At 39.5% G+C, this 16,817-nt stretch overlaps 1 protein-coding gene across 4 annotated transcripts in view; it reads right to left on the bottom strand.

Moving 5' to 3' along the window:
* Window positions 1–16,817, bottom strand: part of LOC116635650 (serine/threonine-protein kinase 38) — a 128,568-nt gene that overhangs the window by 105,388 nt on the left and 6,363 nt on the right. For all 4 annotated transcript variants that reach the window (XM_032409925.1, XM_032409926.1, XM_032409924.1 and 1 more), the window contains exons 3-6: window positions 7,308–7,359; window positions 6,292–6,414; window positions 4,196–4,279; window positions 421–544 (exon numbers count right to left, since the gene is read on the bottom strand). In XM_032409925.1, the coding sequence (XP_032265816.1) occupies window positions 421–544; window positions 4,196–4,279; window positions 6,292–6,414; window positions 7,308–7,359 (383 nt within the window). The remainder of the gene's footprint in view (window positions 1–420; window positions 545–4,195; window positions 4,280–6,291; window positions 6,415–7,307; window positions 7,360–16,817) is intronic.

Below are 16,817 nucleotides of genomic sequence, written 5' to 3'. Positions count from 1 at the left end.
ATAGGTAATGAGAAATTCACTCCTTATTAATATAAGTTACAGAAAAAGAAACAAAAAAGTTGAAGCAAAGAATGTAATAGCTTCAATTTGGTCACTTGGGTAACTGATTATACATGATTCCCATTGACAGGAGAGCAGGCAGAGTCCCTATTTTATTCCTATATATTGAAAAAGAAAAAGAAAAGAAAGACATGTCCATCTGAAATCATGAGAATGAACGAGAAGGTTACTCTTATGGCACTAAGAACTGTAGAGAGGCACCCCAGCACAAGACAGGTTACTGACCTCCTTTACAGACCTAAAAAAGATACAGAAAGCAACTTTGTGAGCACAATTAGAAGTAGAAAGGAGGGTTAATTGACGTGAGAGAGAAGCCACAGAACAAAAAGGAAAAATGACCTTTCATCATCAAGTAATTACCTCCAGGCAGGAACTCCATGATTAGGTAGAGGTTTAGCTTATCCTGAAAACTATAGAACATTTTCACAACCCACAAACTGTCTGCCTCCACTAGAATGTCACGCTCCGCACGAATGTGGCCAACCTGGAGGTATACGCATTTGATTAATGACAAGCCTTGCTCCACTTTATTCGACTGTATATTTGTTTAAACAATTTAAATACTATTTGAGCATTAAATTGTGATGATGCAAAAGATCTAATTTCTGCTCAGGCAAACGTATGAAATCAAAACGGACAGCATTTGACTTGAAGGTATTCAGTCATGAACACCTGAGTGATGAAAGGCTTAAAAAACTAACAATGAACGGCTGTAATGCAAACGGCAACTTTCGCAGTGCTATAAATTGAACTCCGATTAATCAAAACTACCATTCTTTGGCACCGCTTTTTGTTCCAATAACCTTTTACGACAAAAGTAAATCCCCGAGATGAGACTCTCTAAACAAGTCCTGCCTCGGGTCTGCGATGGTATCTCCAAGGACAGTGCCCTGGCTGACAGTTCTAGAATACTATTCCACAGTACTCAGTTCACTGCTGTGCACAGAGTACGTGCTCAGTTCTTACTGAATTGAAATATAAGAACACCTAAGAAAAGTTACGCATTCAAATTTCTGGTATTTCCAGTTTTCTGCTCTTATAAACTATCTAGCTAAGGAGACCAAGTTGCCAAAGGTTTGGGAGAACTGGAAGAATTACTTCATTAAAATAATGTTTTATTATCAAATTTACCTTATCTACCTCAAATGTGTAATAGTAATCAAAACACTGCTGCATGTTATCAAATCCTACCCCCCCCTTATGTAAGTGTCACAAGATGCAAAGCTGGGTCCTATCAGGACTATGTTTATTAAGACCCAGTCCAAATCTTGAATAGAGGTTTTGTTCTTAACATACGCGGGGCTTGAGTTCTACTCTATATTCAGAGGTGAAGATGTATCAAAGCTCACAAACTGGCACTTCCTTGGCAAACTTGGCCCCTGGTTCCTAGTGTTGTTTGCTACGATGTCCTATATGCTTGCCTGTTTTATTGAAATGTCTTCGGCAAAGTCAGGCACTCGCTCTTCCCATTGAACGCAGCTCCCAACCCTCTCCCGTCTTACACGTAACCTGCCTCCTTCTTCCCACAGGCCTCAGGGCACTCGAGTTTACAGATTTCAGTTTCAAGGTTCTACTAAAATTGTTTGGGAACTTTTTAAATAGCTTCAATGTTGCAGAAAACTTCGTTTTGTACATCTCTACTTAGGATACAAGGGTGGGAAAATGGAAGAGAAGAGTGCTAAGGAAATCATGAAGAAGCTGAGTAAGGGCAGATGCTTTTCCTCAGCTTTCATACAGAAGCAAAGCTTTTGGGAAACAGTAATGCCACCTGCTCGACTGCAGCTGAGGCTAGGCCCCAGGCATTAGCAGACATGAAGCCCATACAAGTCAACCTCCACCTGCCTCTGCTCTCCTGGCTGCAGGGGAGGCCTTTACTTGCCACACGGAGCCAAAGAAATGGGGAGGCACTACTACTACGACTTGTCAGCGACCCTGGAGGACAGAATGGGGACTGCCACATTCTCTGCGTGTCAAGGGGAAAGCTATAGGCCACCTGTGCACACCTGCCCTTCTCTTCTGGGGCTGACATAGCAGCTAGGAGTGGAGTTAGGTAAATAGAGGGTCAGGGAGGGAAGAACCAGAGGTGCAACTCTCATCAGAGGCTCCCTTCCCTGTTCCATAAATATTTAATGGGGTGGGGAGTTCATGCTAGCTGCTCTCCTGAGCACTAGAAAAGCAGAGATAAAAGTCTGTCTTTTGTCCCATCCTAATACGATCCTGGCATCATAACTGGAGGTTGTCCTTTTGCAATGTAAGAGACACTTGAAAAAACTAGCTAAATGCTGGTCTCTTATCCTTTAAAATTTATTTTCTGAAGAGCAAAATCTCCACCCTATGAATCAGAATAGCAACCTGAACTCTCAGTGAGTAGCTTTAATTCCTGTTCAGTTTAGTAAAAGGAAACAAAAAATTTTTCCTATGGATAAGGCACCTCTACCTACAAAAAATAAGGCTCTGAATCTAAACTTTGTCAGCCCTACCCAAATGTGATGGATTTGTCCTGGTCCACCTCCTCGCACACCCTAGCACAAACTACGCTTCGAGATGGCTGACCCAGGCAGTGTGTGTGGCCAGAAACTATAACTGGACAACAGTGAGATCAAACCCAGGGAGCAGAGTCCAGCAGCAGCAAGGTGAGCTAACAATTCAGTTAATGCATTGTTTAAAATCCTAATTCTCACAGAAAGTCCCTCTACTCTCATGTAGGAGAATTTTAGAAAATGATTTTGAAAAAGGTACAATATTCAAAAAATTGTTTTTACACCCTATGTTTCGATCGTCCTCTGTGACCATACTGGGCAACTGGCACACGCTATGAAGGATCAATAAGGGAAAATCATGATGCACATTTCTTTTTACAATGTGAATCTGAACATTAATTATTTGATAAAGAAACATTTTAAGCCTGGTTAAAAATACAGGAAATAGGTCTTGTAAAAATAAAACTTACTTATGAAATACAAAATATACTGACTGATCAATACAGTTTTACATTTCCCTTTTCAAGACTAACTGAAACTCCTTCAGGGCCTATACCCACACCACACACTAATTTTTAGATAATACATAAATAGGGCTGTTGAGCGTTGAGTGAGGTTGGTATTAGCATAAGCTATGGTGTCTGAAGGTTCACTGCCAGGGTATTTGATACTCTCAACCGAAATTCCTGCAAGTCTAAGCTTATGGGTAGCACATGAAAACTGAAGAGAAAATAAAAACTCCAAATTGTGACTGGCACTTAAAAGAAGGGCAGAGAAGCCTCAATGATTATGTCTCCTCTCAAGAGGCAGAAGGGACTAGGTGCAGGCCAGTCTCCATCCCTGCTCTTGCGCTCTATACCCAGAGCTCTCCTTGCCACAGGGTCTCTCTTTGCCCTGATTCTTTACAGGACGTATGCAGACATCATCCACTACTGTTCTTAAGCAAACTGCTGAATGAAATTAGATTTACAGAAAGGGAGCATTCTTGTTTTTAATATACTGCCCAATATTTAAAATTTTATTTTGCATAAAGTACTTCTGCATCTTATAAATCTATATGCAAAGTAGGTTTAGGTTTTAGAAAGTGTTCTGAATCCTTAAAAGAGAATTTGCACTGCTCTGCCGTTTGCATTAGATTTTTTCAAATTCATTCAGAAAGAAGACTGGTCTCTCTTGGGTAATAACGAGCTACTCAGAAGACCCAACTTTGGTTTGAATGTACAGAATGAAGCACATTAAGACACATTTTAGATTGCAAATTCCAAGTTCTAGTTCATAAGTCTCAGTTCCAAGGTATATATATACCATTTCTCTCAGCATTCAGTAGGAACATGCTACCACAGCAAGTGTGACCTCAAAAACAGGCTCCTCGTGACAAGCACAGCTTGTGATCAACTGGGAGACACAAACAGCAGATGCTTCTAATAGGTTTTCAACTTTTAAAAGACCACACAACGTAAGGCATTATTTGTCCTTTTTAAAATATATGTAACTGCTTCTTTGTTGGGGAAAGAAAAGTAATATTAACTATATATTCATACATGACAGTGCTAAAGAAAATTGTAATAAGAAAATACATTTCAAATAAAAAGAACAGTTTTATGTGACAAAGAATTTATAAGCTGACTAAAATCACTGCTACAATTGTGGTTTACCTGCTCTTTTTCAAGCATATCTGCTTTACGGAGTATTTTCATTGCATACACATGCCCTGTATCTTTCTTCTGAACAAGCCGCACCTAAGAGTTATAAAAGAAATGCCAAGTCAAAAGTTCTCAATGTCAAGCTAGAGCTTTCATGTGTTTTAGGAAATAATTTAAAATGAAAAAGTATTACAATATTAATATAAGCAACCAGCAATAACAAAGCAGAAAAAAGTGCTTTTTAATGTTCCAAAATGGATATATTTATTGTACACCATGAAGTCAGCCCTAGAAACATTCTCAAACATCTCCACATCTGAACAGCTTTGGCTCCCTAGTTGAACAAATCAATCTAATTAAAAACCCTCACTTTCGAACTTAAGGACTATTACACCAGAGGCACATGTCATCCAGTCAGCTCAGAAACCCTAAGGAAGCCATGACAACAATGTTTAAAACAACTGTAGCGGGCGCCTGGGTGGCTCAGTTGGTTAAGCGACTGCCTTCGGCTCAGGTCATGATCCTGGAGTCCCTGGATCGAGTCCCACATCGGGCTCCCTGCTCGGCGGGGAGTCTGGTTCTCCCTCTGACCCTCCCCCCTCTCATGTGCTCTCTCTCATTCTCTCTCTCTCAAATAAATAAATAAAATCTTTAAAAAAAAAATAAAAAAAATAAAAAAAAAAAAAAAAACAACTGTAGCAAAAGCTCATGCATAGGAAAAATGTCTAGAAGGAAAAAAAACCTAAAATGTATAATTAGGGAAATGGGGTTTTATGCAGTTTTCCTTTCTCTTTTTTATCTTCCAGTGTTTTTAGAAAGAACAGATAATATTATGATGAAAAGAAAACTAATAGTCTGCAAATCCAAAGACAAACTTCTTGGCAAGTCCCTGCACATCCTCCCCCCACCCCACCCCACCCCCAGATACATATGCTTTCTTCTCCCTGCACTTTTTTCATGTTTTTCCTGACTGCGTCCCACATCCCTTCCTCACTAAACAGAAAGCCCTTTTAGAGGTGGTACCGTACCTTTCCCTTTCTCCACGAGCCAACAGGGATTCTCAACACTGAGGGATCAATTTAATCTTTCACCTGTGTGCCTCTAAGTACGTACTCACATTTCCCCTAGCTATGGGTTTTTAATAGTATGCTGCTCCGTTTATATAAAGTTAATGAAACTATTGCATCAGTAAGTCGTTCACTTCCGGTGTTTTCCATTAATGAAGATGACCTTGCACAGGCTCATTCAAACCCTCCCCAACAGACTGCCCTTGTGACCAAGCAGGATGCATCCACAAGACCAGGTGGGACAAACCTGCAAATACCTTCGACTCTCTACCACTACCTGTATAACCCATTTCTATGAATTCTGTCTCCTGGGGCCATCATTTAGCGCAACAGCAATCGGGCGGGAAGAAATAAAGGGTGGAGATATGCTGTTAGTTTGCTCCCGGAGAGGTGGTGTGATGCTGGGAAAAGCAAGAGCTTTAAGTTCAGGAACTCCTTTAAGAAACAAAACAAATGGGCAAAGGGGAAAAAAAGAGACAAACCAAGAAACAGATTCTTAACTATACAGAACAATCAGATGGTTACCATAGGGGAGGTGGGTGGGGGGATGGGTGAAATAGATGATGGGGATTAAGGAGTGCATTTGTGATGAGCACCGGGTGATTAAAAACTTAACAAAAAAAAAATCAGGAATTCCTGGGCCCAACTTCTGGTACTGCTGCTCACTGGCTGTGTGACAATGGAACATTATACATCCCCTCTGAGTCTTAATTTCATCATCCATAAAATGAGTTATTGTCATGATTGTAGGAGAGAAGCACTCAGTAAATAATACTGATTTCCTTATACCTTTTAACTCTCCTTCTAGATCAATACTTAGAGCATCAACATCATCTCTGGCAAAAGAGAAGAACAATCAGAGATCTGGGACAGTGGAGAGGGAAATAAAGGCCAGAAAGAGCAGTTACAAGGTGGGGCTGGCATGCCTGACCCACCTACCCCATATTTCAGTTCTATCAACAATCATGAGCTCATGGTATGTCAGCAGCTTCAAAGTTCTGTGGGGTTTTTATATCTGATAAGTAGCTGTGGTTTTTTTACCTCACCGAATGCTCCTCTGCCTATTACTTTTAAGGACTCAAAATCTTCCAATCCAAGTCTTGTTCTCTTCAAACGAAGAAACTCCGTTTCCTTCCGAGCATGCGCTGATCTCCTCAGTCGCTTCTAATGTTTAAAGTGGGAGAGAGAGGTGGGAAAGGGAGAAGCTGAAACTGCACCTTCACAGCAGTCTTAGTTGTGACTGGAAAGCAGGACCACGCCAGACTAAGCATAACCTTCTGAACCCTTAAGAGATCACATCTCTCCTTCCCAGCCTTTGGACACAATAACCAAACCATACTGAACAGATGAGTGCCTCCTCTGAGGACTCTGACCAACCTACTTTGGCAATCAACTATTCTAACTTTTCTAATGAAGGAAGAATAAACAATATTTTCCTTTAAACTTCTGTATATAAAATAAAAGGGTGTTTTTTGTTTTTTTAATTTCCCTCTGGGTTTGGTCTTTTTTTACACATTGGAATTCATTTTATACTCTATATTTCCTACAAGTTTTCAGTATTTTTCACCATTTTCCTGGATTCTATGATTCATTCCTATTTTTGAAGGCATTTCCACTGTCATTTCAGTTCCTTGCACAGTTTCTTAACTATATTTTCTCCTACCACATCTGTAGGCATTGGGGAAAGGACTGATCTGAAGAGATGTTTTGCCTTGATAATGATTTCAGAACTTTGCTCCATTTCTATAGAGACTTTTCTGTGATTTCCATAAGTATGCTGTAATTTGCTTTTTTTTATTTTAATGTGATCTCATCTCTTTCTTTTCTTGGAATTCTAAATCTAGTTAATTTATTACAACCGTGCCGAGATAAATCTTCCTCTCCCTGGTACTTAGTAGTGAATTTTTCCCTTTGCATGAATACCTAAATCCAGAAGTACACCAGCCCTCCTAAGTTTCCCTGTTACTAAGCCAAGTACCCTATATATCAAGGCTAACAACTTGCTGAACAAGATTTGCCATGCTGGGTTCAAGGAAAAATTTCCCAATACGAATTACCTCTTCATCTTTTAGGCCTTCTTCTTCCATCACTTTTTCTAACTTCTTTTGTCTAAAAATAAATAAAGATATTTGAAATAACAATTGAATACCTTTCTGATAAGTCTATATAAACACAGTATTTTTTAATGGTAAAAAAGGTAAATCTCAAAATGCCTCATTAAAACAATAAATTACAGGGGCGCCTGGGTGGTGCAATCAGTTGGGCGACTGACTCTTGGTTTCAGCTCAGGTCATGATCTCAGGATTGTGAGATGGAGCTCGGGCTCTGCGCTCAGTGTGGAGTCTGCTTGAGGATTCTCTCTCTCCCCCTCCATATGCCCCTCTCCCCCTTCCCACCACTTGTTCATGCACATGCTCTCTCTCAAAAACAAATCTTTAAAAAAAATAAAACAAATTACAGTTACAAAGACAAGTGAAAAGATTCCCACCCTTTGTTCTCCATTTTGAAAAAAACTGTATAAGATGTTACTGCAACAAAGAATCCTATTTCAAAATGAAAAGTTCTCTCTCTTTTTTAAAGTATTTCCTCCTTAACAAACCACAAGCAGCTGGTGTTTGATAACCTCTTCTATCAGGGTTTCTCTCTCTCCCTGACTGAAATCTACTTCCTTTATTTTTACATCTTCCTCCTCCTCCCTGCCACAAGCAAAGAGCTTAGATAAACAAGAGTAAAGGCAGAATTTAGAGATTCAAGGGGAGAGGCAGGAATGATCAAAACAGGTGACTGTCACCACTATTAAAACTTAAGACTCTAAATCCCTGGAGTATTAAACCTTAAAAACTGCATCCAAGAATATTTTGGCTCTACAGTCTCATACAGATTTGATAAAACTAAAAGAAACAAGAAAAACTTCCTTGTAACCAATTCCACACAACCCGCATTTATTCAGCATAAGTGAAAGCACATTGGCTGGGATCTCTATCCCTTATCAGCATTTCAGATAACAGGCAATGTGAGCAGGACAGGGAAGAATGAAAAGTAGGAATACAGGGCACCTGGGTGCTGCAGTCGCTTGAGTGCCTGACTCTCGGTTTTCAGCTGGGGTTGTGATCTCAGGGTCATGGGATCAAACCCCAAGTCAGGCTCTGCCAGGCTGTTGCTCTCCCTCTCCCTCTGCCTCTCCCCTCTGCGAACTCTGTCACTCTCTCTCTCTCTCAAATAAATAAATAAATCTTAACCAAAAAAAAGGAGGGAGTATATGAAGCAACAGCTTGTAGTCTGATGTGGGGAGGCATGTAGCACTTCAAATGTCACACTAAAAGGGCTGGCTCTTAGTCTGTAGACAACTAAGAGCTACAGGGGCTTGTGTGTAAAGGAGTGATGTGATGAGGTTTCTATTTTAAAATGACAGTCAGCAGTAAGGAGCTGAGGGACTGGCAGGGAAAGTAATTGACAAAGACTGAGGCAAACTAAAAGCTCTCCTAATGATTCAGATGATATGGAGTCCAGATCTGAAACTAGGGCTGAAAACCTACAATGAAGTGAACAGAGGTACTACAAAGATGACTAATTCGTGATAGGAATCAAAGGAAAAATCTTAGACTTTCTTGTGTGGGAGGATAATGATGCCGCTAAACATGACAGGAAACACAAGAAAAAGGACCACGAAAAGATAATGGGTTTTATTTTGGTCAATAAATAATTATTGCAATAATAGTAATTCGTTAAAATTAATATCATGTTAGAAATCATATTACAAATCCACAGAATCAGATGATATATAACAAGTTGTGTCTAAGCTCTCAGAAAGTGAAAAGATCTACTCTGACCCTGATGGGGGGAAAAAAAGAAAAGCACTTACATGGCTTCCAGTCTGCCTACTTCTCTGGGTTCCCAGAATATTTTGTGATATGCATCTTTGTTTGCATGTGTATTGGAGGGATAAGGCTGTACTGTTGGTACTTTCAGGAGTGTATGTTAATTAGTTGAAGCACAGAAGAGTAAAAAGAATCAAAGATAACATCATGGCAAGAACTATAACTCAACTATGGTCAGCTCTTTTTATGCCTTGAATAGCAAACACCATCATACTTTCTGACTCTATTTTTTTGGATGACCACACCAGACTGGGCTAGAACAATGGGCCCAATGTGTGTCCCAGAGATGGCTGCTTCTGACTACATTTTAAATCTCAATTCAAACTAAGAAGTTTTCCATAGCTTGACTGCAAGTGTAATTAAATTGGTTTCTGTACCTACCCGAGAGTAAAGTTATCAGAATCAACTCCTTGAACACAATCAGATTCTTTCATTAGAAAAAAGTATCCAGAAAAAGCCTATCATGCAGAATTATCCACAGTAATGATTTATTGGGTCCAAGCCAAAGAAGACCTTAAAGACACCCAAAATGGCAAGCACAGCCCAAAATGAGGCTTACAAGTGACATCCTCTGTGAGATGACACTAAGAAATTACTGCTTTGTTAGATTCATGGTGGCATTGCAGTTATACAAGCAAATGGCCATATTTTTAGAGATGTACACTGAACTACATAGGATTGAAAGGACAGATGTTTGAAATTTACTTTAAAACACAACAGCAAGAAAAAATAAAATGGAACAAATTTAACAAAATCTTGATAATTACTGAATCTGAGGGATGAATATATGGGAGTTCACTGTATTAGTCTTTCTGTGTGTGTGTTTAAAAGTGTTCATAATGGGGGCGCCTGGGTGGCTTGGTCGTTAAGCGTCTGCCTTTGGCTGAGGTCATGGTCCCAGGGTCCTGGGATCGAGCCCCGCATCGGGCTCCCTGCTCCGCGGGAAGCCTGCCTCTCCCTCTCCCACTCCCCCTGCTTGTGTTCCCTCTCTCACTGTGTCTCTGTCTGCCAAATAAATAAATAAAATCTTTTAAAAAACAAAAAAAGTGTTCATAATGAGAAAGAAAAGCAGGCCCCTCCACTGGTATGTCTCTGATCAAAGACCAGTTTAGCTAACACTCCAGCCTTTGGTGAAGCCATTCTTCCACTCAACTCCAATGTTCCAGAGCAGTACTCTGGGAGAGAGACTGGCCACTTTCACACGTAGAGGCCACACCCAACCTCACCCCATCAAGGCCTTCCATGCGCTCTATTCTATTTATTTGCGTGTGAGCCCACTTCTCATAGAAGACAGTAAGATCTTTGGAAGGCAGGGCCCATATCTGAATCCTCCTTCTCCACTAAGAATAGTGCTTTGTACACAGCAACTTTATAAAATGCATGTTGCCAAATGGGGGGAAAAAGAAAATCAGAGTTTGTAACAATGTGCAAGACACATTCATGACTATGTGTAATTAGCTCCCTTTGCTAACCATAATTTAAGTTCATCTCACAGCACAACTTGATTCAGAGGTTTCAGGGATGGGAGAAAAGGGCTAGTCCATTCTACAAGAGCTGACTAGACAATATTTCTCATTTCTGTTGATGAGACATTTAAAACCAGGAAAAACAGTATAGAAATAAGCACTAGCTGTTATTTCCATGATCAAAACTGAGAAAAATCTCAAGAAATACCCTAAAAAGAGTTTTACACAGATTTTTTAAAAATCTCAACAAATTGGGGTGCGTGGGTGGTACCGTAGGTCAAGTGTCCGACTCTTGGTTTTGGCTCAGGTCATGATCTCAAGGTCGTGAGATCATGCCCTGGGTCAGCTCCGTGCTTGGAGCTGAGTCCGCTTGTCCCTCTTCTTCTGCTCCTCCCCACTGCTCTCTTAAAAAAAAAAATCTCAACAAATTACTTTGATTTGACTGATACATCTAGTCAGTGAATAACATTCAAAGGTCAAGACTTACTCATCTCTGGGACTTAAGTAAAACTGACACTTGCTCACTAATAATAATCACATATTACAACTCAGTACCAGATCAGACCAAACACAGCCACAGGAACACCTGAGTAAGAATACCTAAAAGGAGTAGCAGACAGTGCTGGTTCTCAAAGGGTAAAATGTAGGAAAGTTCTTATTTGATTTGGGGGCAGGAGGGGAGGGAAGCATACCATTACATCCTATTAACCTGGGTTTTTGTGGCTTTAATTAATCCACCAAAATAGTATTCATGAAGAACAAAACCAACACAGAATATTTTATAAGAAAAAAATGTCGGGGGAGCCTGGGTGGCTCAGTCGTTAAGCGTCTGCCTTCGGCTCAGGTCATGATCCCGGGGTCCTGGGATCGAGCCCCACATCGGGCTCTCTGCTCCACAGGAAGCCTGCTTCTCCCTCTCCCACTCCCCCTGCTTGTGTTCCCTCTCTCGCTTTATCTCTCTCTGTCAAATAAATAAATAAAATCTTTAAAAAAAAAAGAAAAAAATGTCGGCTTCCTTGGTTTTGATTTCAGGCTGCTATAAATTATTTTTTGTATGAATAACTAGGCAATCATCAATATTTACTGGGTACCTAGAATCACGTAAGAGAGAGAATAGGAGAACTGCTATTCCTAAATAACCATACCATCAGAGGCAAAACAAAGATTAAATAAAGAAGATGAACTTGCACTCTTGAGTGGGTTCAGTTTATAGTCTACCAGTAGCATTAACAGGAGACCATCAAACAGAACCAGACTCAGGGGGTTTAACTGTTTTTAAATCGATCAGTAGAACTTGCTGTAATGTTTCTAAACCCACCCAATGTTCTCATATTCTACTTTTATACAGGAAACCATTCCTAAATGATTTTTATTCTTTCTTCTACTTCTAGGCTTTGGTTTCATCTCCCCTGTTGTTAAGTACTTTGTTTCAGATATAACCTAGTGCATTTCTACCATAAATAGAACAATGCAAAAGGTACATATGTGTGGAAGAAATACTAGAGATTTTAAAGGCATCCAGACAAGGCATTTACATTGAAAAGTTATTACAACCTGATCTCAAAATTTACTAGCCCAATACTTATTTCAAACCACCCATCACATACTAGTTATATACTCATAATAAAATGTTTCTTTATCATTGATTGTCTCATATTATTTAAACTCTGCTTATTTATCAAGGTTCTATGACATTTCCACCCATAACATGAAAAAGCCTGAAAATCCATTTTCTTTTTAAGATTTTTCTTGTTTTGTTTTTTTGTTTTTTTGACAGAGAGAGCGAGAGAGCACAAGCAGGGGGAACAGCAGAGGGAGAGGGAGAAGCAGGCTCCCCGCCAAGCAGGAAGCCTGATGCAGGGCTCAATCCCAGGACCCTGGGATCATGACCTGAGCCAAAGGCAGACGCTTAACGACTAAGCCACCCAGGCGCCCCTGAAAATCCATTTCTGACAGGTTTGGTTTTTTGTTGTTTTTTTTAAAATAGGCTCCACGCCCAGCATGGAGCCCAATTCAGGGCTTAAACTCAGAACCCTGAGATCAAGACCTGAGCTGAAATCAAGAGTCAGACACTTAATCAACTGAGCCATCCAGGCACCACATCTAACAGTTTTTTTTTTTTTTAAGATTTTATTTTATTTTTTTTTACAAAGAGCGCATGCGCAGAAATAGGCAGTGGCAGGGAGAGGGAGAAGCAGGCTCCCCACTGAGCAGAGAGCCTGATGCGGGACTCAATCCCAGGACCCTGGGCTCATGATCTGAGCCAAAGGCAGACGCTTAACCAACTAAGCCGCCCAGGCACCCCTACTGCTTTTTTTTTTTTTTTTTAATGAAAAATAATGATGATTTGATAACAACAAAAATTACCAAAAACAAACATTCTAATCCTCTTAAATGTTTAACATTCTCTTCTTACACCTGTCTTTTGATTAATTTGGTCTTTAAGAAAAGCAAAACCACCAATGCTTTTGGAAGGTGTTTCCATCTTAAGAATCCAAAACAAAAAAGCACTGATTTCAACTCATTTTTGGGTTCAATTTTAGCGTAAATCACAATGTAACACTTATTTTTTTTTTTAAGATTTTATTTATTGGGACACCTGGGTGGCTCAGCTGTTAGGCGTCTCCCTCCAGCTCAGGTCATGGTCCCAGGGTCCTGGGATCGAGTCCCTCACTGGGCTCTGCTCAGCGGGGAGCCTGCTTTTCCCTCTGCCTGCCACTCCCCCTGCTTGTGCTCGCTCACTCTCTCTCTCTCTCTCTCTCTCTCCCTCTCACTTTGGCAAATAAATAAATAATAAAATCTTTTTAAAAAAATAAAATAAAGATTTTTATTTATTTATTTGAAAGACAGAGAGAACATGAGCAGGGGGAGGGGCAGAGGGAGAGGGACAAGCAGACTCCCAGCTGATCACAGAGCCCCACACAGGGCTCAGTCTAATAACTGAGATCATTACCTGAGCTGAAATCAGATGCTTAACCAACCAAGCCACCCAGGCGCCCCCACAATGTAACACTTATTAATAAAACATAAACAAAACCGTATGTCATACTATTCCTAGAGAATGTGATATATATTAATAATGAACCATAAGGCAGAGCCAGTAGGATTAAAAAATCAACTATTATTAAACAAAACAAGGTTCAGTCGGTTGAGCATCCAACTCTGGGTTTCGGCTCAGGTCATGATATCACGGTCATGGGACTGAGCTCGCATCAGGCTCTGTGCTCAGTGCAGAGTCTGGTTCAGATTATCTCTCCCTCTCCCTCCCACTCGCTTGCATGGTTGCTCGCTCTCTCTCTCAAATAAATAAATAAAATATTTTTAAAATAAAGAAATAAATTGGGGTGCCTGGGTAGCTCAGCTGGTTAAGTGTCTGACCCTTGGTTTCGACTCAGGTCACAATCTCAGGTTCTTGAGATCAAGCCCCACATCGGACTCCACACTAAGCAGAGTCTGATTCTTGCCCTCTCTCTCTGCCCCTCTCCCTGTTCATGTGCGTGCTCTCTAAAATAAAAATAAATAAATCTTTAAGTAAATAAACAAAACAAGGAACTTAATCAGAATTCATAGTATTTGTTTTGAAACTACAACACCAGAAACTCTGATTTCAATACAGTGGTTGTATTAAAAAGAACTATCTACCTCCAACAGCATGCCTAGAGATATATTGCGCAAATTTATCTTTGAATTCCCCATCATCCTAACATAGGGCACTCTGCAGGCATTTGTCTATTTCAAAGAGCAGCAGCTAGCCACCACCAGCTATAAAATATTTTGCTATTCCACATACAGATCTGCATATTTAAAGTCTAAACATGATTTACACCCTCATGAAGAATGTGCTTGCAAAAGCCCTTATCAAAATATTAGCATATCGAATCTAGCAACATACAAAAATAATAATATATTATGATCAAGAGGGTTTTACCCCAGGAATGCAAGGTTAGTTTAACATGCAAAAAATCAGTCCATTGAATTCATCATATTAAAAGAATAAACAATGATGCAGAAGATGCAGAAAAATCATTTGACAAAATTCAACACCCACTCTAAGAAAAAACTCTCAGCCAACTAGGAACATAAGAAAACTTCCCCAACCTACAAAAGGCATCCTTGAAAAACCTACAGGTAACAACACAACAGTGAAATAGTGAGTGCTTTCACCCTTAAATCAGGAAGAAAACGAAAATGTCTACTCTCACCACTTATATTCAACATTGTACCTGATATCCCAGCCAATACGATAAGGCAAGAAAAAGAAAGAAAAGGTGTATAGATTGGAAAAGAAGAAGTAAAACTCTCTATTTGAATATGACATGATTGTTTACACAGAAAATCCTAAGGAATCTACAAAAAAGTTAGTAGAATAAATAAATTAGTAAGTTTCAGGATATAAGGTCAATATACAAAATTCAGTTATATTTCCATATGCTAGAAGCAAACAATTGGAAAAAAAAATTTTAAATATCCACTTAAAACAGCATCAAAAAAAAAAAACCAAAATACTAGTAACAGAAGAACAAAATAACATGTAAGACCCCCACACTAAACACTACAAAACACTGCTGGAAAAAATTAAAGACCTAAGAGAATTGAGAGATACAGTATATCCATGCATCAGAGATTCAATACTGTTAAGATGTCAATTCTCCCCCAAACTGATCTATAGATTCAATACAATTATAATCATAATTCCATCAAGCTTTCCTCTAGAAATTGACAAGCTGATTCTAAAATCTATATAAAAATGCAAAGAACCGGGAGCCTAGGTGGCTCAGTCATTAAGCATCTGCCTTCGGCTCAGGTCATGATCCCAGGGTCCTGGGACAGAGCCCCACATAGGGCTCTCTGCTCAGCGGAAAGCCTGCTTCTCCCTCTCCCATTCCCTCTGCTTCTGTTCCTGCTCTCGCTATCTCTCTCTGTCAAATAAATAAATAAAACCTTTAAAAAAAAAATGCAAAGAACCTAGAATAGCCAAAACAATCTTGGGGGAAAACAAAGCAAAACAACGAAGCTGAAGACTTACACTAACTAGAGGACTTCAAAACTTACCACAATACTACAGTAACGAAGTCAGTGTAATACTGGCATAGGGACAAACAGATCAATGAAATAGAAGAGAAAACCTAGAAATCAGGGCACCTGGTTGGTTCAGTCGGTAGAGCGTGTGACTCTTGATCTAGGGGTAGTAGGTTCAAGACCCACATTGGGTGTGGAGATTACCTAAAAATAAAATCTTTAAAAAAAGAAAAAAGAAAGAAAGAAAAAAGAAAACCCAGAAATACACACATACTACAGGGTATTTGATTTTTGACAAAAGTGCCAAAGAATCTGATGGGGAAAAGGAAATCTTTGCAACAAAGGGTGCTAAAACAACTGGATATCCATAAGGAAAAAAAAAATAAATCTCAACTCCCATCTCATACACTTATTAATTCAAGATGGATCATAGAACTAAATGTAAAAACTAAATTATAAAACTTCCCAAAGAAGATATAGAAGAATATCTTTTTTACTTGGGGGCAGCAAAGTTTTACTACAAAAGAAAAAAAATGCCAAATTAGATTTCACCTAAATTTAAAACTTCTGCTCATCTAAAGTCACTATAAAGAAAATGAACAGGAGGGGCACCTGGGTGGCTCAGTCGGTTAAGCCTCCGACTCTTAATTTCAGCTCAGGTCATGACCTCAGGGTTGTGGGATCGAGCCCTGTGTTGGGCTCCGTGCTCAGCAGTCTGCTGGAGATTCTTTCCCCTCCCTCTCCCTCCCCCTCTGCTCTTCCCCCACCAAGTTCTCTCTCGCACAGGTGCGCTCTCTCATTCTCTCTCTCAGATAAATAAAATCTTAAAAAAAAAAAAAAGGCTGACATACAAACAGACATTTTGTTAGCAAAAATGTAAAGCAACTGGAACTCTCACACAAAGCTGATAATATTCTGGAAAAAGGTCTAGCAGTTTCTTATGAAACTAAACATATACTTATGTATATTTATGATCCAGCAATTCCACTCCTAAATATTTACCCAAGAACTGAAAACAAATGTTCACAAAAAGATCTGTACACAAATGTTCATAGAAACATATTCAAAACAGCCCAAAACTGAAAAAAGCCCAGATGTTCATCAACAGAATGTAAAAACAGAGGTATAGTCAGAAAACAGAATGGTACTCCGCACTATAAAGGAACAAACTATTGATACAACAGCAACATGGATGAACTCTGAA

This window comes from Phoca vitulina, unplaced genomic scaffold, assembly GCF_004348235.1.
Source record: "Phoca vitulina isolate PV1807 unplaced genomic scaffold, GSC_HSeal_1.0 scaffold11, whole genome shotgun sequence".
In the NCBI taxonomy this organism is placed as follows: Eukaryota; Metazoa; Chordata; class Mammalia; order Carnivora; family Phocidae; genus Phoca; species Phoca vitulina.
The sequence above is the reverse complement of the archived record's forward strand: the minus strand, read 5'-3'. Positions and strand labels throughout refer to the sequence as shown.